The 24049-nt window shown below is 41.5% G+C and overlaps 1 protein-coding gene across 6 annotated transcripts in view; it reads right to left on the reverse strand.

The window, feature by feature from the left end:
• Window positions 1-24049, reverse strand: part of PTPRK (protein tyrosine phosphatase receptor type K) — a 546210-nt gene that overhangs the window by 99086 nt on the left and 423075 nt on the right. For all 6 annotated transcript variants that reach the window (XM_067546724.1, XM_067546722.1, XM_067546723.1 and 3 more), the window contains 3 exons: window positions 15386-15688; window positions 4884-4993; window positions 3502-3703 (listed from right to left, as the gene is read on the reverse strand). In XM_067546724.1, coding sequence (XP_067402825.1) covers window positions 3502-3703; window positions 4884-4993; window positions 15386-15688 — 615 coding nt within the window. The remainder of the gene's footprint in view (window positions 1-3501; window positions 3704-4883; window positions 4994-15385; window positions 15689-24049) is intronic.

A 24049-nucleotide genomic window follows, 5' to 3' on the forward strand; every position in this document is an offset into this window, starting at 1 on the left:
CAATCCCCTAATTTTTGTGTCATCTGCAAACTTTATCAGGGATTTTTTTTTTTTTGTTTTCTTCCAATTCCAATTATTAATTAATAAAAATGTTAAGTAGAGTTAAGCCACGAACCAATCCCTAACAATCCTGATTGATGACAGTTTCCTGGTTATAGTTCATTTTGAGATCTCTCAGTCAGTCTTTATCGATTTAATGCGTGCAATGTTAATTTTATATTGTTCTAGTTTTTTAATCAAAATGCTATGTGGTATCCAGTCACATGCATTACAGAAATCCAAGTATATTACGTCAACACTATTATGTTTATCAACCACATTTGTAATCTCATCAAAGATATCAAGTTAGTTTGACAGGATCTCTTTTCCAGAAACCCATGTTTATTTGCATAGTGATGTTGGCCTCTTTTATTTCATTGTTAATTCAGTCCCATATCGGCTGATTTGGCTCATAAATGTTTTCAGTTTTGTGAAATGGGCCCTATTAAAGTACCAAGTATATATATATTACTTGTCTGGACTTCATTCTGTTTACACATAATAAATGTGATCAAGTCACGATTACTGGGACCTAAGCTACCATTAACTTTTAGTTTTGTGATCAGTTCCTCTTTACCTAATAGGTCTTATAAGGTCTAATATAGAATTGCCCCATTTTGGCTAAACACTTTTTGAGTTACAAAATTGTCATCTATAATATTTAGAAATTCCAAGGATATTTTAGTACTGGCAACATGAGACTTCCAGCATATGTCACTCAAATTGAAGTCACCCATGATCATAGAATTCTCCCCCACCCATATATTATAGATGGACGTGTAAGGAGGTGGTGATCCTGTTCCCAAGTGTGATTTGGTGGTCTATAGCAGATACTGACTAGTGCCCCCATCTTCTGCTTATCTGTTAGAACATTGATCCATAAGCATTCAAGATCATTTTCTTCTGAATTATCAGTGACTCAGAATCTGGCAATGCCATTTTTGACATAGAGTGCCATTCCCCTTCCCGTTTTGCCCTTTTGATCCTTCCTAAATAGTTTATAATTAGTGATGTAAAGTATCAAATGGTTAACCGGTAAGTATTAGTCTTACCGCTTACAAATTGCATTAACCGTTTAATGGTTCGCTGCATGGATGGAGCTGCTGTGCACTTGGGGGGTGAGTGGGGACGTTGTGTTGCAGGGAGGGACGATGCGGGGGATTGGAAACGTGCACGCATGGCGGGGGACAAATGGGCTTACGGGGTGGGGAGGGAGCTGAGGTGCTTTATTGCCCCCTCCTGGGGGCTGGGGCGCCTCGGCTCTGGAGGACCTGCTCTGGAGCAATCAGCAGGCTCCGGAGGCGGCAGCACCCCAGCTCTGGAGGGCCAGCTCCAGGGTGATAGGCAGGCTATGGGGGCAGAGGCGGTGGGTGGATGGGCTCAGGGGGTCGGCAGGGTGTGGAAGTGCCTTATTGCCCGCTCCTGCAAGCTGGGGGGGCGGCGGGCTCCAGAGATGGCAGCACTCCAGCTCTGGATGGCCCACTCCGGGGTGATTGGAGGGGCCAGGGCCCCATACAGTGGCGGGGCAGAGGCACATTGGACTGTCCCCATCCAGCTCCCAGGCATTTCCTGCAACCCTCCCAGGGATGTAAAATATCGTATCAGTTAACCGTTTAAATTATATCAATTTTAATGGTTAAAACGGTTGTTCTGCTAAATGATATTTTACATCCCTGGTTATAACCATTGATTTTAACATTCCAGTTGTGCAAATCATCCCACCAGGTTTCAGTAATACCAACTCGACCAAATCTGTGCTCATAAATGAGCCATTCCAATTCTTCTTGTTTGTTACCCAAACTCCTAGCATTAGTGTATAGATAAATCAAGAATTTCTTCTATTCATGTCTTTTGGTTTCTTAATTTCATTCTCAGCATTTTTACTATTCATTTAACCCCTCCTGACCACTCTAGTTTGTAAACAATAACATGGTTCATAATTCAAGGAGCTGTGCTTTTAATTGCCTCTACCCACGCTCACTTGTGTGTGTTTGGAAGCAGGGGGATGAGGGCAGTGGGCGAGAAGGGCTTCAAGCAGAGATTTTTGTAAAATTTGGAACCCCCTGCTTTAGAAACACTTCAGTACATTAATATAGTAGAATGAGGGTGTGATGGGCTGTTCACCCCACACTTGCCCTGAAAGGGTTAATGAAGACTAAGCAGGGGGCTAATTAACCCAACAGTCCACAGCTAAGAGGAATCCTGGACTGAGTGAGGGAGACCATATGGGAAGGAATGAGCTATGCTGGGACTATAAAGACATGAAATTAGAAGCAGAAAGGGGCTGCTGGGAAATCTGCAGTCACACCCTGGGAGAAGGAAGGTGAATCTGGGTTGGCAGAGAGAACAGGGAAGCCAAGAAGGTCGGACAAGGCTCAGGGAAAGGCAGTCAGGTCTAGAAGGGAACAGGCCTTGGCTGCTGGCTAGAGGGTCCCTGAAAGAGAACCCAGAGTAGAGGGTGGGCCCAGATTCCCCTGTCAGCCACTGAGGGAGTGGCACTACAAGGCAGTGAATGAGAAGACTTCCTCGGACGACTGAAGGAAGACTTTGGTACCCCAGAAGGGGAAAACGCATAGAGTGACCTGGCCAGAGGCTAAGTCATGAAGAAGCAGCAGCAGCTCGTGGAACGAGAGAGGAGCTGTACACCCAGAAAGAGAGGTGGAGGATGGCATGCAATGACAGGAAGAGGCATTGATCTGGTGAGCTATTCCGTAGAGTGTCCAGGAGGATGCACCATCCTAGCAATGAGTCAAGCATTCCGTCACAGAGGGAAATAACCTGCTTAGCATTGTTTTAGGTTTTCAATTGACTTATCTTTCTATTGTCTGTCAAGTTCTAAAGATACCATGTCATATAATTAACTAAATCTACACGGTTGGCTTGAGACTAATTTTACTACAGGTGCCAGCTCTATGAGCTGGAGTCTTATTCTTTGAGAATACTGAAGGGTAACACAATTACATCTACCCGTATCAAATTGTTTATCATCTTATTCTGTAGTTCTATAATTTCCATTAAATTGAGATTTTTAAGGCGAAGATTCTGCTTCCCTGTTCTGCCACTAAATTACATTGTCACCTGTGGGTAAATCAGTTAATTTCTCTGCACCTCACTTTTTTGATCTGTAACACTAGTGTAATGCTTCATTTCTAAGACATTGTGAGGCTTAATTAAATAAGGTTTGCAAAGCACTTTGAAATCCCTGGATGAAAAGCACATTAAAAATTAAAAAATTGAAAACATTTGAAAATTATAGGTTCATAATTTTCTTTTAATACATGTGCATACTCCTGGACTTGTAGTAATGTTTAGAGAATATATCCCAATACATTCTCAGTAAAGTTGAACTGCTTTAAATGGGTGAGGTGCATGGTCATTTGTTTTTCCCCTTATTTTTCAAGTCTTAGAAACATACTGTAGAAAACAATTCAATAAGTGAATGCCTTTTGTTTTTTCAGTTACCTGAGATGTTAGTAGTTACATTGATTGCTGTTGCTGGTCCAAACCCTTTGACCGTGCTGGCACGTATAAAGAATTGGTAGGTAGTACCAGGGTGCAGATGTGAAAACACATGGTGCGTACTGTTCCAGACCTTTGACACAGTCTGTGGGGGTCCCGCCACTAGGACTGCAGGATCAAATGATCTTATGCTGCTATAGCTGACCTGTTAAAATGATTGTTTTTAAAGTTATGTTAGAGCTTTTGACAGACATGGTCTAAATTTGATCTATTTGCTTACTTGTAAAGGAGAGAGACGGTATGCAGATACCTGGCAGTAGACATCTTGAGAATATGGTATTTGCTTAATGTTATTTTATTGATAGGTATTAAAGTACAATCTGTTTCTCTCTTCTTTACCACTTTACATACCCTCCTCTCTTTTATCTCCCTACACTCTTAATACATATAAGATAGCACGGAGCATACCTTCTGTACTCTACCTCTTTCAACAGTCACATTTAAACACTGTCTAAAATCATGCTAGGATATTCAAACCCAGCAATGATACAGTCAAGAACTCCATTAGCATAATGCAGAACCTGTACACACTAGAAATTCAAGTAATTTTATTTTTTAATGAACTAACAAGTTAGTACATGTTAAGATATGGACTTATTAGTACTGCTGAATTCCTCCCTCCTCCATTTAAAAAAAAAAAAAGTCAGAAAAACAGACTGCTGTCAGAGTCTGCACATTTCGAAGGTGCCTGCATTCAAGTTCCCTGTGGACTTATGTTTTTTTCAAGGGCTCACACACCAAGTCATAGAAAGGAATCATTCTAGAACATGTGTGCCGGCTTCCTTGAAGGGGAGGGGTTGGGGGCATAGGCTGCCAAAGTTACCGAAAAGGCTCGGTAAGGCAATTTCACCATTAATAATCCTCTTCACATTTGTGCGTAACCGTCTCTTTTCACAAATGAGATTCCACAAGTCTCCATTAAATCTTGGCTTTGGAAGGCTGTATATTAATATTACAAGATTTAAAATTAGCCTTTCACTTACTCACAGATTCCATCATTTATTATAGCCACATAGAAATACTTTTTGTCAAGGCCAACCAATACTATTATGTGTTATGACTGAAATTCTAGTCACCACAATAATTCTATTACTCTATAAAACAGAACAACAGCTAAGTGAACAGAAGCCTTCTGGAAGCCATAAGACCATAAAACCACTTTCCAGCCTCCTTAGGGTGACCAGATAGCAAGTGTGAAAATCGAGACTTTTTGGGGGGAAAAGGGATAACTGCATATATATGACCAAGCCCCCTAATATTGTGACGGTCCCAATAATATTGGGAAGTCTGGTCATGCTAATCCTCCTAGCTGTTCTTTCTATTACCTCATACTGAGTAATGATGCCATTTGGATCCAAAGGTTCTTTCCAGTTCAGGAAGATCTTGTCTTCAAATGGTGTCCCTTTTAGTGATTTTGCAGGTACAGGACCAGGCACTGTAAATAAATTAGAATTTTTGAAAATAGGAATTCTAGTGAGAGAGATAAGTAACCTGAACATCACATAACAATGTACCCCATCAATGACTTCAATTAATGCAATACCTAAATATTAATATTTCTTTTACTGGGGGGGAAAAAAAAAGGCAGACACATCAAAGGATGTGTTCTTCTTATCCAGCTATGTAGGGAATGCACCCAGTTGAGACCACACCCCAAATATGGTTTCATACACATCATGCAAGGTAAATTAACTTTGTCTTGTAAAGCAAACAGGGAAAAAGACCAAACCACATCACAGTCTTGGTCTTTAGTGTACCTCACTAACTTTAATAAGACCAGGACTACACTTCAGCAGAAGGCAGTGGTGTACCGAGGGTGAGGTGGGGGGCAGGCCCCCAGGCACCACCCTGTGGGGAGGTGGGGGGCGCCGGGTTGGCCCTTCACACCACATAGGAGGTGCAGGATGCAGGAGGCGTGCCCCTCAGTGCCTCCCACCCTGTGTGTGTCATGAAGGGCCAGGCCCAGCGCCCTGCCCCGAGGCCAGGGGGGTGAGGCTGTCCCGTCCAAGCTGGCGCTGGGCTGCGGGGCTGGAGTAGAGGGTAAGTGCGGGGGGGCATCAGTCCAGTCCTTCACAATGGGCAGGGGGCGCAGGAGGCTCTGAGGGACACAGAGCCTCCTGCACCCCCTGCCCATTGTGAAGGACTGGACTGATGCCCCACCAAGCCAGTGCTGGGCTGAAGTGGGCGGGGGGGTGCCGTGCAGCAGGTAAGTGTGTGTGTGTGTGAGGAGGGGGGAAGGCGGGAGCCAAGCCTGTTTTTTGCACACATCCCCCCAAGCCTCACGGCCCTCCCCCCCCCCCCCCCCCGCAGATACAACCCCCCCTTCCCGGGGCAGCACTGGCCCCCTCCTGCCCTGCGCGCGGGGGAACGTGAGGCCTGCACGGAGGGGCGAGCAAACGAAGGCTTGGCCCCCAGATGCTGGAGATCCTGTGTGTGCCACTGGCAGAAGGATTTTGAAGGCTGGTTCAAAACCAGCCTTCCAAATCTAAGGCCCATAACCGTGTAATTAAAGACATGTCAGATTGCTCCTCCTGGCATCTTCTGAAAGATAGAAATGCTGTGAAACTTTGGTGTCAGTCACTCCTCTTCTAGCTGGGTTGTTTTGAAAACTAAAAGTCCTAATTAAAAAACAGTTGTTCAGCCATCTCAGTTTTCCAGGGCTACAATGTTAAGGCGGAGGCAGAGTCAGAACTGCCTGCTTCAATCTTTCCAATAAAAGATATTTTTCAAAGCTTTCAGCTGAATGAAGAGAGAATGACCGTAGTTTCTTATATCAATGTAATCAGTGAAGGAATGTCCCCCAGGTATAATAAGGTTTTAAGTGTCACCTTAGGCCCCATTACCTGAACTATGATTCGTAATCACATCAGTGCTAAATCTGAGTGCTTAGTTATCTCCCATTTTCGGTTTACAAGATTCCCCCCCCGTGCATATGGTTCTTTTTAGCCATCTGCAGCTTGCCTGGAGTTGAAGATGAATGTTTTGAAAGATTGGGGGGGAGAATGGACACAGAATGAATGTAAGGAAGATTTTATTTTCTAAAAGTCTCTCAACAAGTTGTTTTCATTTAAATATCCAAGCATATATTTGTCTTCCCTTTTTAATTAGTTCCCTTCTCCTCCCTCCCCCCTTAATCCAACATGCAATGAGCCTCACACATGACATTTCGTGGAGATTTATTTTCAAAGTATCCTGCAATTTTGTGAGGGGCAAAAATAAATTAAAAATCACTGGATCAAAGGAAGTGCTGTGCACCGTGTTAGCGGCATCAAGGAACCGAGAGTGGCCTGTCACAACAATAAGATTTATTTCAGTCTACACAGAAGACGTAAATGATGAGCTGACCTCTGGGATAGGCAACATAATTTGATACATTAATAATAAATTCATGGAGTCAGAGAAGCCCACAAGTAAACAGATGAGACTCCAACACAACTTCAGAGGAACCGTTCATCCATCTGTCAGCTGAAGACTTGGGAGAAGTTAACTAAAAGCATACATTGCTGTTTTGCTTCACTGTACTGACACAGACTGTGTAGTGGATAAAGGCTGATGCACCATGACAGCCCCTCTGTGCTGTTTGTGGCATTCACCGATGCTGCCATAGGCATCATTCTGTTTTTCATGGGAATGCTCGGCTGCTTCTCTTCTCCACAGCTCAAATGAAGCATAGTGTTGCATGTAGTCTGACTCAGGTGATACCTTTCATTCGACAGCTGAATGTGTGTATAAGAATGTACGAGAGTGTAGCTAGACAATTCCAAACACATTTGCTTACGTTTTGCAAAAACAATTTTTAAAATAGCATAATGGGTGCAGGGGGCAAACTAATGCTCATGCTTAGGGCATGTCTTCACTTACGTCCGAGATTCGGCGGCAGTCGACTGGAGTTACGCAAGCTACGGAAAGAACTTGCGTAACTCCCGTCAACTTCTCTGCTTCTCTTCTGCGCGCCGTCTGCACTGCGCCGACGGGAACTGTGTTCCCATCGACGCAGCGCTACACCACTTGAGCTGGTGGTCCTTAATACGTTGATTTCTGGATCTTCACTGCTCAGTCGACCCAGAGAAATCGATCTGATGGCGGCATAGTTTGCAAAGAAACCTTCGAAATTATTTCTCATGTCTCATTTCTAAAGAGATTGTGCTGCATAAAGGGTGAAACTGGACACAAGACTATGGGAGTCTCATGTTTTCATGCACTCTTCCACAATTCTTTTTACGCACACAAGTGGGAGAAGCCCACAGACTGATGGCACTGCATGATCACAATCTGTGCTTCTGCACTATAATATTCTTTGCTGGTGGCAGCAGCAATGTTAAACTCACTGGCACTACATAAGCCTAGTTAGTTACATGATTCTTTTTCCATGGGAACCAGAAAAGCATCGGAACAAAAGTCTGAACTGTGATTATCAACCTCTGCCTCTGAGAATGCTAGAAACACAAACTGGGGGCAGGGAAGGAGAGGGAAAAAAATAAGTGTCTAGAAACAAAGGTTAGCAAGTGAGGAGAGGGACATAGGAAAACAAAGAGATTCTGAAGAAAAGTGTATCTCTAAAGCAGTGGGCAGATTCACCAACCAGGTTAGTCAAAATAAAGCCTGACTTCTCAAGTTCAGTCCCCATGTCCCTTTCCTTGGGGCTAGTTTTATAAACAAAAGGATTAAAACAAAAATAATCAAAGTAGCACATAACCCCAGGGTTTCTGACTTTCTACAAATTGGGAAGAGATAGAACACATCCTTACATCTAGGTAGCTATTCTTGGCTATTTCCAAGGCCTCCTGACAAGTCCCCGTTCAGGAACTTCCTTCACGGCCTTACCTCTACCTCATCTTCCAAAGGCTGAGTCAGGCCATCCCTTTATTTTGTCTTCAGCAGGTAGTCACAGAACAACTGGTCAGGTAATCCCCTTGCCTGTTTGGTGACTCTATTTCCCAGTAACCTGTCTGAAAGGACCTAAAAGCCAAAACAGGCCAACTGGGATGCATGTGTATATCCCAAAGCCCAGTGCCTTGTTACGCTATTTCTTAGCTATCTCGTCAATTCCCATACGCTTCCCCAAGTGGTGTCTCTTTCTTCCTTTCAGTTATTTTAATAATTAATACCATATTAAAGCACAAAAGATAAAGAGTATATATTAAAATTACATAAATCACTTAAGATTTCAGATGAATGGTCAAATATTTGAATTAAAAATTACAAATAGCTTTTAGAAGTGGCAGAAAAATAGTAGCTGACATCTAATCCTTGACCCTGTGCATTCACCTGGCCCAAGTCAAAAAAAAAAAAAAAAGAATTTGTGACCCCATTAGACTTCCCTTTTCTCTTCCGACTCCCTCTAAGCAATGGCCCTTCAACCTCTTTTGGAGCCCAGCATTTTATAAACACACATATCCTGAAATTAGGCCAATCGGCTACTTATCTCAAGTGCCTGTACACAAATGCAAGAAGCCTGGGAAACAAGCAGGAGGAACTGGAAGTCCTGGCACAGTCAAGAAACTACGACATGATTGGAATAACTGAGACTTGGTGAAGTAACTCACACGACTGGAGCACTGTCATGGATGGGTATAAACTGTTCAGGAAGGACAGGCAGGGGCGAAAGGGTGGAGGAGTTGCACTGTATGTAAGAGAGCACTATGATTGCTATGAACTACAGTATGAAACTGGAGATAAGCCAGTTGAGTGTCTCTGGGTTAAGCTTAGAAGCAAGAACAATAAGGGTGATGTTGTGGTGGGTGTCTGTTATAGACCACCAGACCAGGAGGATGAGGTAGATGAGGCTTTCTTTACTCAACCAGGGAAAGTTTCCAGTTCACAGGACCTGATTCTCATGGGGGACTTCAATCACCCTGACATCTGCTGGAAGAGCAATACAGCAGAGCACAAACAATCCAGGAAGTTTTTGGATAGTGTCGCAGACAATTTCCTGGTGCAAGTGCTGGAGCAACCAACTTGGGGCCGTGCTTCTCTTGACCTGCTGCTCACAAACAGGGAAGATTTGGTAGGGGAAGTAGAAGTGGGTGGCAACCTAGGCAGCAGTGACCATGAGATGGTCGAGTTCAGGATCCTGACAAAAGGAAGAAAGGAGAACAGCAGGATACGGACCATGGACTTCAGAAAAGCAGACTTTGACTCCCTCAGGGAGCTGATGGGCAGGATCCCCTCAGAGGCTAATATGAGGGGAAAGGAATCCAAGAGAGCTGGCTGTATTTTAAAGAAACCTTATTGAGGGCACAGGAACAAACCATCCCGATGTGCAGAAAGAATAGCAAATATGGTAGGCGTCCAGCTTGGCTTAACAAAGAAGTCTTTGGCGAACTTAAACACAAAAAAGAAGCTTACAAGAAGTGGAAGCTTGGTCAGATGACTAAGGAGGATTATAAAAATACTGTTCAAACTTGCAGGAATGAAATCAGGAAGGCCAAAGCACAATTGGAGTTGTAGCTAGCAAGGGACGTGAAAGGGAACAAGAAGGGTTTCTACAGGTATGTTGCCAACAAGAGGACTGGAAAAAAGAAAATATAGTGCCCATCTTCAAAAAAGGGAGGAAAGAGAATCCAGGGAACTTCAGACTGGTCAGCCTCACTTCAATCCCTGGAAAAATCATGGAGCAGGTCCTCAAGGAATCCATTTTAAGACACTTGGAAGAGAGAAGGGTGATCAGGAACAGTCAACACGGATTCACCAAGGGAAAGTCATGCCTGACCAACCTGATTGCTTTCTATGATGAGCTGAATGGCTCTGTGGATGTAGGGAAGGCGGTAGATGTGATATACTTTGACTTTAGCAAAGCTTTTGATACGGTCTCTCACAGTATTCTTATCAGCAAGTTAAAGAAGTATGGGTTGGATGAATGGACTATAAAATGGATAGAGAACTGGCTAGAGCATAGGGCTCAATGAGTAGTGATCAATGACTCCATGTCTAGCTGGCAACCAGTCACAAGCGGAGTGTCCCAGGGGTCGGTCCTGGAGCCGGTTTTGTTCAACATCTTCATTAATGATCTGAAAGATGGGGTAGATTGCACCCTCAGCAAGTTTGCGGATGACACTAAGCTGGGGGAGTGGTAGATACCCTGGAAGGTAGGGATAGGATACAGAAGGACCTAAACAAACTGGAGGATTGGGCCAAAAAGAAATCTAATGAGGTTCAACAAAGAAAAGTGCAGAGTCCTCCACTTAGGAAGGAAGAATCCCATGCATAGCTATAGACTGAGGACCGACAAGCTAGGCAGCAGTTCTGCAGAAAAGGACCTGGGGGTAACTGGATATGAGTCAGCAGAGAGCCCTGGTTGTCAAGAAGGCTAATAGCATATTGAGCTGCATTAGGAGGAGCATTGCCAGCAGGTCGCGGGAAGTGATTATTCCTCTCTATTCGGCATTGGTAAGGCCGCATTTAGAGTATTGTGTCCAGTTTTGGGCCCCCCATTACAAAAAGGATGTAGACAAGTTGGAGAGAGTCCAGCGGAGGGCAACAAAAATGATTAGGGGGCTGGAGCACAGGACTTATGAGGAGAGGCTAAGGAAACAGGGCTGGTTTAGTCTGCAAAAGAGAAGAATGAGGGGGGATTTGACAACAGCCTTTAACTACCTGAAAGGGGGTTCCAGGGAGGATGGAGCTAGGCTGTTCTCGGTGGTGGCAGATGACAGAACAAGGAGCAACGGTCTCAAGTTACAGTTGGGGAAGTCTAGGTTGGACATTAGGAAAAAGTTTTTCACTAGGAGGGTGGTGAAGCACTGGAATGGGTTACCTAGGGAGGTGGGGGAATCTCCATTTTTAGAGGTTTTTAAGCTGAGGCTTGACAAAGCCCTGGCTGGGATGATATAGCTGAGGTTAGTCCTGCTTTGTGCAGGGGGTTGGACTAGATGACCTCCTGAGGTCCCTTCCAACTCTAATATTCTATGATTCTATGATCCCTTAGACCACAGCGTCAGCCTTAATTTTGAATTTCTTTGTTTTTATGTGCGTAAATCAATTTTATTTTAGACTAGGTTTGTCTATTTCTAAATGAAATGGAGATATTTTCATACCAATATGGATAGGGCTCCCAAATTGTTTGTACAAAAAGGTCTAAACTAATATTTACAAATATATAAAATAATAAATGTCAAATTGAAAGCGAATTATAGTGGAAACCTCACCAGCTCTTTTCCTGATTTATGGGTATCACCTGAAGATATTTCATGAAATGATATACTTGTCAAGCGCATAGCTGATAATCTATTCTTTTATGTATTTATAAGATGGCAGACTTTACAGAATATTATACTTAAAAATAAACACAATCAATTGATCTGACATCAGAATAACTCATTATTTTGGAGCATTACTTTTTTATTAAATTATGTCACAGTCAAAGAAATTGTAATTCACAAATTAGGGTTGCCAGCCATTCGGTTTTTACCCAGACAGTCTAGTTTTTGGCTGCTGTGTCCGGGTGCCATTTAGGATTGCCAGGTGCCCAGTTTCTGGAGACCTGGCAACCCTAAATAGCACCCAAACCAAAAGTCCAGTTACCGTGGGGCAGGAGAATGCACCGGGTCATTAACCCACACCAGGGGTTATCTCCTACCTGCAGACAGGCTCCTTGAGAGAATGTAGCAAGTGACGGGGGAAGGAGGAATGAACAATGGGGCAGGTCCATGGGGGAGGAGGCAGGTCGGTGGTGTGGCCTCATGAGAAAAGAGGTAGGGCAAGCCTCAGGGGTCTTGTTGTCAGCAATTAGAAAGGTGGCAACCCTAACATAAATAATGTCAGCTGAATATTGTCCTGCACTAACTTTACATGAAAGGCATTTAATAAATCATTTTTAGTAGAACAATGTTTTAATTGACACCAACTACTATAAAATGATTCCATATTGCTTCAGTTTTCCTTCTACATAATAATGAAAGTGTCAACAGTATATTTTCATTATTATTAAGGATATCCTCCACAGTGAAGGCTGCATGGAGATATACATGCACTGTATGGAGATGTATGTACCATTTATAGTAAGAAGAATTCCTTTGTTATGCACTAAAGATAATATGTACTAGCCAGAAAGTGATAACATTTACTCTGGGGGTAAATATCAACTTACAACACTTGCAGTGAAGCACTTTGTGGTTGTGAATATAGCATCCAAACCCTAGCTTCCCACATACTACCTAACATTTCACTCAAGTATCCGTGATCATTTTGGTTTTGTACATGGGTTCTTGACCTGGAGGTACTGAACCTCGTGGGAGTTGTGAACAGATGTCAGAGGATCACAATAACCCTGCCTTTCTCACACTGCTCATTGGGATGAGAGTCCACAACTTCATGAGACAGGTGCTAAGGTTTTCATGAGACAAAAAAGATTGAGAACCACTGTTCTGCTGTATGTAGACTATGGCTGCAGGCCTATAGAAGATTATAATGCCATAAAATGGGATGGACAAAAGGGATAAAAGAATGTGGAGAAAGGAAAAGAGACTTAGTAGGTAAGACGAAAGAAGGGAAAGAAAAAAGGAATGGAGAAGGGAGAAAAGAGGCATAGTGAAACAGGGAATGTCCGAGGTTAGAGAAAGAAGAAAGGGGAATCAATACATGAATTACTTTATGGGTACCGGCTGATCAAATATGTAAAATATGTAATATTTAAAATATGTAAAAATTGAAAGGTGTAAAATTTCAAAAAACCTGTTACCCAACATCAGCATTTGCAATTTTCACAGTATTTACTATAGTAAATACACAAATTAGGATTTCACAACTCTCTCTTTCTGGTATAGGAGACTACAAGACACAATATGATCTGGAAATTAATCCAGATATACAGAGAAATTCCACCTAATTTCCCAATTCAAATGGTAAAAGTTGAAAAACCGAGGAATTTATTAAATTAAAAAAATTTGAGAGAAAATACTTAAAATGGTCACTCAGATAATCACAGAACAAACTCCCACCACACAATTACTAGTAGTACTCGATTCCAAGGTACTTCCTGAGGTACACAATGGAAGAATAGACATGGCAAGTATGACACTGTAGAAGTATCCTTTTCAATTTGACCACTGATGCAAATAATATTCCTGTGACTTTAAAAGTCAATTCCTAAACCTGATACAAAGAAAAGTCAACACTAGACTCAAGGTACTGGATTAGACTGGGAGGAAGAGAAATAGGAAAAACTGTGCTGCTATGGTTTCTGACTTCACTAACATGAAGACTGAATGACTTTACAATTGTTTTCAATGAATATACATTACACCCAGTAAAGGAAAGGGGAACTCATGTTAACACTAACTCCAAGTATAAACAACATCACTGATGGCAAGTGCTAGTGGATCATTTGACCAGAGTGATGAGATTCAATATCCTCTTTGATCTAAAGGCTTTCATACTCCATAACCCCTCAAGTAAACCAAAAGGTAAATACAAGGTGAGGTTTGTACACGCTGTTTCTTTCAGCCAAATACTGCAACTCTAACTGGACAGAGGATATGAGAAAAGGATAAAAGAATATCTTGAAAAGGCTACTACTCAGCAGTGGAGAATGAAGCTCAATTCACATGAGCATAGCAGCACCATTACTTTGTTGATGCTCATGGAATACAGCAACCATAAATCCCTATACTAAAACCTAGACATATCAATAGTTTGCTCTGGTTTCTATCTGTAACTCACCTACAAAAAAATTTAACACTCAACTTGATCTACATAAAATATTAAAATTCTGTATGTCTCAAAAAATTCCTGTATGATATATCTGAATCTCTGTAGCTCTCCACAACTCCTTATATTCTCTAGCTATGCTGTGTAATACCACTACCCTCTCTTCTTTATTACACTCAAACACCATTTTTCCTGTTTGTTGTAAAATTGAAATCATGTTAAAAAAAATAAGTGCTCCACCACATCCCCAGTTCTGACTGCAGTCAGCATTTACACATCTCACTTCACCGCTTGTACACATACAGAAACACACTGCACTTGTTTCAGTTTTCTCTTTTATGTAATCTCTCACCTTGCGTGTACATTCTCACAACAGATAAACTGTTTCTTTCTCTATTATATGTACAGAACTATATACATTATTCAAACTTTGTACGTCTTCCTTAGTGTTTTAAATTGGCAGTCAGCTAAAAACTAAACCAGCTCTATATCCATACTATAGTTTTCATCTAATTAAGGGGTTATAAATAATGCTGTTTTAGTTCCATATTAAGATTTGTAACAGACAATCACTGAATAGCTTGGTAAACATGTCCTTTATTTCTCCTCATCTGAGGCTGTCTTGCTAGTGGACTTAAACTAGGGATATACAAAAGGGGGGTCTCAAAAGATTACTTTTTCTCTTTTAAAAAAAATCTACGACTAGATAATATATGTGCTATATAAAATGTAACATATTCTTAACTTATTTTGTTGAAGCTATCCTAAATTTCAGGTAGACTCTTGCAATGCTGAATGGAATTTTTAAATATAAATGTACAGAATAAAGTTCCTCCATCTAATATTCTTTAAAAAAAAAAAAAAAAAAAAAAAAAGTCCTTAAACACCACAAACAGCTCTTGTGTCCTGTAGGAATATATTTCATAATCAAGAAAACATTTTTATCTTATATAAAAGTTATTCACAGTGACATGAGCTAAATGCCAGGTTTTTTTTGAGTACGTTTTTCCGAATGACTACTAAAATATTTGAAAGACCACAATTTTGGGGGCCATTTAACCTTCTTATGATTAACAGACTGGGACGTTTGCTCATCAGAAGACATATTTTAACTCACTAAACCATTCCCTTGGGCTCCTTTAGATTAGATATAATTTCTATAAAAAGCATTTGTGCATACCATCTTCATCTGTTTGAATAATAGTCTCCTCACTCTCCTTTCTCCCTTCAGGATTAGTTAGGATCATTTTGAGGCTGACATTTGTGTAAGGAGGTAGGTGATCCACAACATGCCGGGGTGCTTTGGGGTCCATATCCAAGCAGTCTGCTTTGTTCTCATTGTGACCATGGAAATAATGGTAGCAAATAGTGACATTGAAAGTGTGACATCGAGTGATATTGTAACCCAGAGACTCCCAATCCACTGCAATGTGTCTGGCCTGGATCTCAGCAATCTTCAGAGTTTTTGGTGTTCTCATGGGCTCTAGAAAACACAGAATATAATGGAAATAACACTGTTAACATTTCCCACATTCATATTGACTTGTTAAGTGATACACTTAGAAATGTCCAAGCACAAGAGATACCCAGCAAGTACAAACCCATCACTGGAAGAAGTGACATCCCTTGCAAGAAGTACCCTGAGGGGAAATGCCACTGCCTTCGCATTTTCATTTCTTTCTGCTCCGTCTCTTCTCTGTAGGTTTCAAACAGTGATTAAGTTTTACCAACATTAAAAATAAAATGTTAATTAACAGTGCTAACAATTCAAAGCATTGAAGAATACAGAAGGCAAATGCAGGAATAGTGACCAAAAGACCACCATAGCTGCCGTTGCTAACTTCCCCCTTTATTTTTTTTTTTAAACGAGTAAATTAGATAATATATCAGTGGTGAAGAAACAACATGCTCTGCAGTATGATTTATCATGCCACCAAGCTATGCTGTATACTAATTACACTAATTGCTGTACTAAACTAGCAGTTACAAAAATGATGCAGATATTCATTAACATTTATTATTTGGGTAATGATGCTATTCATCCAAGCACGAAAGCCAAGAAATATTACAAAAACACTTTTGGATGTTTACATCATATTCTACCTTCTTTCACTACCCAATGCATTCTGTCTGTGCATAGCTGTTAGCTAGTAATCAGCACATCATCACCCAAGCTCAGGGGCCTGCACAAAGGGGGGGCAAGCAGAAACACAGCCCTCCCTCCCAATCATCATTGGCGCAGAACTCCTCCAGCCCGGGCCCACGGTGGTGCGGGAGAATGAGCTCCTTCCAGCCGCAGGGGTGGGGAAAGCGAACAACTGTAGGGGCAGGGGGGAGAGAAGAGTGAGTTCCTCCTGGGATGGGACGGAGGGCGGGGGGAACAGAATACGTCTCTCCCAAAAGCGGTCAAATTTAAATTCCTGCGCATGCCCCTGCCCAAACTCAACTGCTATCTGCACATGAACTTCCACTCCGATAGAAAGCAACATTCCTGGGTTGCCATCAATCTATCATTGTCTTTCCAGCGTATTCATTCCTCATGCAAGGATAACTTTTATAGTCAAACTTAATTAAAATGATTACACAATGAAAGTCATGACCATGACTATATATACTAGAGCTGCACCAGAAATATACCAAGGGAATGTTTCTACACTCTTAATATATATTAGCTTGCCAAAGAAAATAAACCAAGCTCTAGAGTACATTTTAACCGTGTCTCTTTGCTGATTCAAGGTGAAAACAACAAGAGAGGATACACGTACGTGAAACACATTTTTCTTTTTGGGGTCTGACAGTCCTGTGTAACTTTCATTTATGAATCAAGAATTTCAAGCAGGCAAACAATCAGTAGAAAGCACAGATGGCATATCCAAATGGGGAGTCTGAATGAATATATACTATTCAGTATGCAGTTTACAAGACAACTACAACCACACATCAAAACTACTTAATTCCAAATACATATTACATACAGACAGAGTTATGGATTAAAAGTCACACATTAGTTTTCTTAATATTCACATTATTCCATCACCTCCCTCTCAAATCCACTATGAGCCTGAATTTACAGATTCTTGTGTAGATACAAGTGTGTTCTCTTCCACTTTTGAATACTGAGTTACTAGCAAATTCATGGTAAAAAAAAAAAAATTAGGCTTCCTGTCTAGTGGCCTTCTGAACATGATACACAATTTGACAAAACAACCAGGGTTGAGAGAAATCATTTAATGGGTATATGAAGATCAGATGGCTGATGGAGGGAAATAAGCTTCCTTGGGAAAGCAAGCAATGAGTGCTACTTGTCTCCTCACCTATCTGCAAAAATAGACAGCGGTTATAAAGAAGGGCAGTAACTTGATTGGAAACTGGGGGGGGGAGGGGGTCCCAGCTTCCACCTGGGAGGTGGGCAGCAGCCGCCCATGTTTGGGGAAGCTGGGCAGCAGCCACCCACTCCCCGGCTCGCAGCCGGGAGCCAGGGAGCTGCCTCCCACACCCTGGCTCAGAGCTACCGCGCCCCTGGCTTGCAGGCGGCAGCTTCCCACAACCCATCTGGGGCAGCCTGCTTGGTCCCCACTTGCAGTCGGGAGCTAGACTCCAGCCCTTCCCCCCACCCCCCTTACTTGTCAATTTCACCAAGTATGACAGCCCCTCCACTGCTTTAAGGTCTCACATAGAGGTGGTTTTATTTTGTTGAAAAAACAGGGCAATTTTGTCAGTGAGGGGATGACTGTAGTGTGTACACCATCACCATTTTGTCAACAAAATCTGAATTTTGTCAACAAAACACTCTAGTGTAAACCAGGCCTTAGTCTTTTTTAGATGGACCTTTTAGATTTAGAAGGTGGGTGAGGTAATATCTTGTTTTAGATCAACTTCTGTTGGTGAGAGAGACAAGCTTTTGAGTTTACACGGGACCTGAAGAGGAGCTCTATGTAAGCTCAAAAGCTTGTCTCTCTCACCAAAAGAAGTTGGTCCAATAAAAGATATTACCTCACCCACCTTGTTTCTCTGATTTCCTGGCACCAACATGGCTACAACAACATTACATACAATGTTTAGACTGAGATTTTTAAGACAGATCATAACAGCAATAAACATCCCTATGCACTCTGATTTAGAATTTGAAGTCTAAAGAAATAAACTGAATTCTGTGACAACTTTTATTTTATAAATATTATATTATATATAATACATATTATTATTTCATTATAAAAAGAAGGGTTTCTACAGCTATGTTACCAACAAGAGGAAGATTAGGGAAAGTGTGGGCTCCCTTACTGAATGGGGGAGGCAACCTAGTGACAGAGGATGTGGAGAAAGCTGAGGTACTCAATGCCTTTTTTGCCTCTGTCTTCACAGACAAGGTCAGCTCCCAGACTACTGCACAGGGCAGCACAGAATGGGAAGAAAGTGAACATCCCTCAAAGTTGAAGGAACAGGTTCAGGACTATTTAGAAATATTGGACATACACATGTTCATGGGGCCAGATGCAATGCATCCGAGGGTGCTGAAGGAGTTGGCTGATGTGATTTCAGAGCCATTAGCTATTATCTTTGAAAGCTCGTGGAAATTGGAGGAGGTCCCTGATGACTGGAAAAAGGCAAACACAGTGCCCAACTTCAAGAAAAGGAAGAAAGATGATCCAGGGAACTACAGACTGGTCAGCCTCACCTCAATCCCTGGAAAAATCATGGAGCTGGTCCTCAAGGAATCCATTTTAAGACACTTGAAAGAGAGGAAGGTGATCAGGAACAGTCCACATGGATTCACCAAGGGAATGTCAAGCCTAACTAACCTGACTGCCTTCTATGATGAGATGACTGGCTCTATGGATGTGGGGAAAGCGGTGGACGTCATAAACATTGACTTTAGCAAAGCTTTCGATACGGTCTCCCACAGTATTCTTATCAGCAAGTTAAAGAAGTATGGGTTGGATCAATGGACTATAAAATGGATACAGATCTGGCTAGATCATCGGGCTTAATGACTAGTGATCAATGGCTCCATGTCTAGCTGGCAGCCGGCCACAAGCGGAGTGTCCCAGGGGTCGGTTTTGTTCAACATCTTCATTAATGATCTGGAGGATGGGGTAGATTGCACCCTCAGTGAGTTTGCAGATGACTCTAAGCTAGAGGGAGTGGTAGATACCCTGAAAGGTAGGGATAGGATACAGAGGGACCTAGACAAACTGGAGGATTGGGCCAAAAGAAATCTGACGAGCTTCACCAAGAACAAATGCAGAGTCCAGAACTTAGGAGAAAAGAATCCCATGCACAGCTACAGACTGGGGACCGACAGGTTGGGCAGCAGTTCTGCAGAAATGGACCAGGGGGTTACAGTGGATAAGCAGCTGGATATGAGTCAGGCAGGGTGCCCTGGTTGCCAAGAAGTCTAATAGCATATTGGGCTGCATTAGTAGGAGCACTGACAGGAGATCACGGGAAGTGATTATTCCCCTCTATTCGGCATTGGTGAGGCCGCATTTGGAGTATTGTGTCCAGTTTTGGGCCCCCCACTACAAAAAGGATGTGGACAAATTGGAGAGAATCCAGCAGAGGGGAACAAAAATGATTAGGGGGCTGGAGCACAAGACTTATGAGGAGAGACTGAGGGAACTAGAAGAATAAGGGGGGGATTTGATAGCAGCCTTTAACTACCTGAAAGAGGGTTCCAGGGAGGATTAAGCTAGGCTGTTCTCAGTGGTGGCAGACGACAGAACAAGGAGCAACGGTATCAAGTTGCAGTGGGGGAGGTCTAGCTTGGATATTAGGAAAAAGTTTTTCACTAGGAGGGTGGTGAAGCACTGGAATGGGTTACCTAGGGAGGTAGTGGAATCTCCATTTTTAGAGGTTTTTAAGCTACGTCTTGACAAAGCCCTGGCTGGGATGATATAGCTGAGGTTAGTCCTGCTTTGAGCAGGAGGTTGGACTAGATGACCTCCTGAGGTCCCTTCCAACTCTAATCTTTTATGATTCTATTTTCTCTTCTAAAAATGATCCCCCTGTTGTTCTCAAGTTTCTTTTTATTTTTCCTATTCCAAGTTATCCTGCTCTACAAAACACGTTTCTAAACTGGTCTGCATATTACATTAATTTTTAAATAACATCTGCACATAAAATAATATATAAGAATTAGTTGTGAAGATTCAAGCCATACATGTCTGAGAATCAAGCAAAGGCTTAGACCAACGAGTGATGGGAAATGCATTGAATTTTGATCTGGTTTTCTCCAAATCAGATCGTTCAGGCCATGCGTCACATAGGATTTTTGAAACAGAAAAAAATAAGCTTTGTTAATCTTGGAAAAAATATTTTACAAGTCTATGCAAATTTTACAAACGTGTCATAATATCAGAGGAGATATTAGAAAACACCTTTATTCACCTATCAAAAATGGAAGAATAAAATAGCAAACCCGATCTAGCTTTCTCCCAGGCACTCTCATCTTTGGCAGAGATCAACCAATCCTGCAAGACTGAGATGGTAATTAAAGTCTACAGAGTCTCTCAACAGCTTTGGTAAACTCTGCCAATGGTCCCACTGCTGCTGAAATGATGCTTTAAAACACAGTTTACTCTTGCCTCTGAAAAACATTCACAACAGGGATCTCTAGAGGTAAAGTCCAATTGTTTTAAATTGCTGTACCACAAATTCTCCATCTGTAAGACTCTGGTAGAAAGTAATCTTGCAATACTCAGTTTTCTCAGATAAAAAGCTATTGAATCGTTTAGTAAGCTTCGGGAAACTCATTGTATCTCATTAAGAAAAAAATTATTCTAGATAAGAAAAGGAGGACCCCCCCGCAATTCCAATGTGGTACTTCAAAACTTTACTTTCCCTCAAAACATTGTCTTAATCCATCTGTAATTTCATTCCACCTGATGGGTCTCTCCTTATATTAAGGTATTCTTTCAGAAACAGTAATCCTAGACAGTGTATGGTGGGGTGTGTAGCAATTAATTTCACACATCATAATTTCTCCCCCTTGAACTTTCTAATCACACCTAGAACTGCTTTATTTTAAGCAGTGGTCCCCAAACTTTTTTGGTCCGCACCCTCCCTTACCCGGTCTGTGCCTGCCCAGGAGGCTGTGGGCCAAGGTCAGAGGTGGAGCAGCTGCCAGGAGTGGGGCTGGGAGATAGGTAAGTATTACTATTCCATTTTACTAATGAAGAAACAGACATAGAGAGGTTAAGTGACTTGCCCAAGGCCACAAGGCAATTTATAGTCAGAGCTAGAAAAAGAATTCAGGTTTACCTGGCTCCCATCTCTGTGCTCTAACTACTAGACAACACTGGCTAACAATAGTCATAGCTCATGGACCAAGCTTAGGTTTCTAATACTATTTCCTAATAAAAAAAAATAACTATCACTGCTCCTCAATTCCAGTTCTTTAAAGAGGTTTAGAAAAGAAAAAAAGGTTAAAATGGATGAAAGATACCAAATTATTAACTACGTATCTGTGCAGAATTAAGGAGAAGTCATTTGAAAAACAATACCTTTGTGTATTCATCCCCTTGATTTGCATGCTGCATCTATCCTTAACTTCTCCGCACAGGAACATTTCAAAATTTTGAAAGAAAACGACGCAAAACAATTCAAGTTCACCCAGTGTCAATACCCATCTCCTCCCTTATCTCCCACTCAACCTCTCCCTTCAGAAAAAGTCTGAGTGAATATACAGATCTTGCAGCATGCTCTGAAGGACAAATGTGGAGTCTGTTATACCCAGAGAGGAGAAAGTTTCATTGTTCAATAGGCTTCCCTTCACAGAAAACACTCTTCCCCTAGTCTGAGATGAATACAAGGAGGGACCATGAACTCAGGTTGATGGTAACTTTCAGATTTAAAACAAGAGAGAGAGATGTTCTTTAAGGCCTTGATTTAACAAGGAAATTAAAGCATGTGCCAAAGTACCTTGAGTGAATCAAGGCCTACAATACTTATCTGTCAAGTACGGAGTTTCGCATCTAAGGTTTCCCTGGCAAAGATCTGAACAAATCACAAACACTGTTAAAAGAGCCCATTTTAGTTGACTTGTGAACTGTCAAGAATCAAATTGGGATTCTGAGATGTAGTGAAGGAGAAACGGTTTCTCACATACTTTGAGAAATTGTTATTTTTTAGTTTCTGCAAATGTAGTGTTCATTACTGCTTTGCAATCTCAAGCTGACAAGTATGCCACTGTTTGTTGGGCCACTGGTGTATAAACATTCAGAAGGGCTAAATGTTAAGTATGGATTACATGAGGCACAGAATCTTTTGCTTAAGTGTTTTCAAAATATCTTTCTTCTATTGTTTGCGAATTGCATGACTGCACAGCATTTTTTAAGAACTCAATGCCTTCAGAAATCTGTTGGTACTGTACCCACACTAACTCCCACAGAACAGCTATATCATTTGATATTGAAATTTTGTGTATTATTGGCCAGTTTGCTGAGTAGAGGTTTTTGGTTTTCTGGAAACCATTTAGTAAAGTGACTATTGCATTTAATTGAATAATACTTTTCAATAACTGCTTAAACAATCATGGATTCATAGCGTTTAAGGCCAAAAGGGGCCATTAGGTCATCTAGTCTGACCGCCTGTATTAAATTTTGTCCAGTTACCTACCTACCTACCCACCCACCCCGGTATTAAGTACAATAACTTGTGTTTGACTAAAGGAACTCTTCCAGAAAGGCATCCAGATTTGATTGGAAGACATCAAAAAATAGAGAATCTACCGCTTCCCCTTGAGAGTTTGTTCCAGTGGTTAATAACCCTCTCTGTTAAAAATTTGTGCCTTATTTCTAATTAGAATTTGGCTGGCTTCCGCTTCCAGACATTGGTTCTTGTTACGCCCTTTTTTGCTAGATTAAAGAGCTCTTTAATAACTATGAAAGTACTTATGCCACAATCAAGTCACCTCTCAAGCTTCTTTTTGATATGCTAAACAGATTGATCTCTTTAAGTCTCTCACTGTAAGACATTTTCTCTAGCCCTCAAATCTTCTTTTTGTGCATGTGGCTCTTTTCTGAACCCTTTCCAGTTCTTCAAATTAAAAAAAAATGAACACCAGAACAATATTCCACTATCAATCACACCAAAGCTGGATAAAGAAGTTAAATCACCTCCATACTCCTCCTCCCCAATTTTTACAAAAACCACACACACATATTGGCCTTTTTTGCCACAGTATCACACTCATGTTCAGTTGCTTGACTCATCAATCCTTTTCAGAGTCACTCATTTTCAAGATATAGTCTCCATTTTTGCAGATATGGCCTATATTTCTTGTTCTTAGATGTGTGAACACAGCAGACCACTGTACCACCCATTATTTATTCAAAATCCCTACTATATTTCAAACTACAAGAGGAAAAAAGAAAAAAAAGAAACACCACAAAAGATGTCAATAAGCAACAAATGTTTTGACAAACTGACCAACCCAAGCAAATTAATATGCCCCTCTTACTGGTTCCTACTAAATCCAAATATCGGAATGTTCTCAGACCAGAGCGTGATCAAAGTACTAGATCTCTTTAATACTGAAGTCAAACTGGGCAGATTCATTGATGGACAGTTAACCTTATCTTCAAATGTCCTGGTGTGCCTGCTTCCCAACCTTAACACTATTTAAACATACATTTATGTCCATTAATTAAAAAATGTCTGAATTATATTGTATTATCAGTTCAATAAAAAAGTGGATCACGTATTGTCAATTGAGGGAGAAAGTGGGTTGTGGTGTCTTCCTGTATAAACACACACACAGAGGAAATCACGCTTGAGTGCAAAAACCAATGGTGCAATTTTTTCTTAAAGACTTGTGTCTTACTGAAAGATACACAAACCTCCT

The sequence above is a fragment of the Emydura macquarii genome, unplaced genomic scaffold (assembly GCF_026122565.2).
Source record: "Emydura macquarii macquarii isolate MOO-44397 ecotype Brisbane River unplaced genomic scaffold, CSIRO-AGI_Emac_v2 contig_1146, whole genome shotgun sequence".
NCBI classification, from domain to species: Eukaryota; Metazoa; Chordata; order Testudines; family Chelidae; genus Emydura; species Emydura macquarii.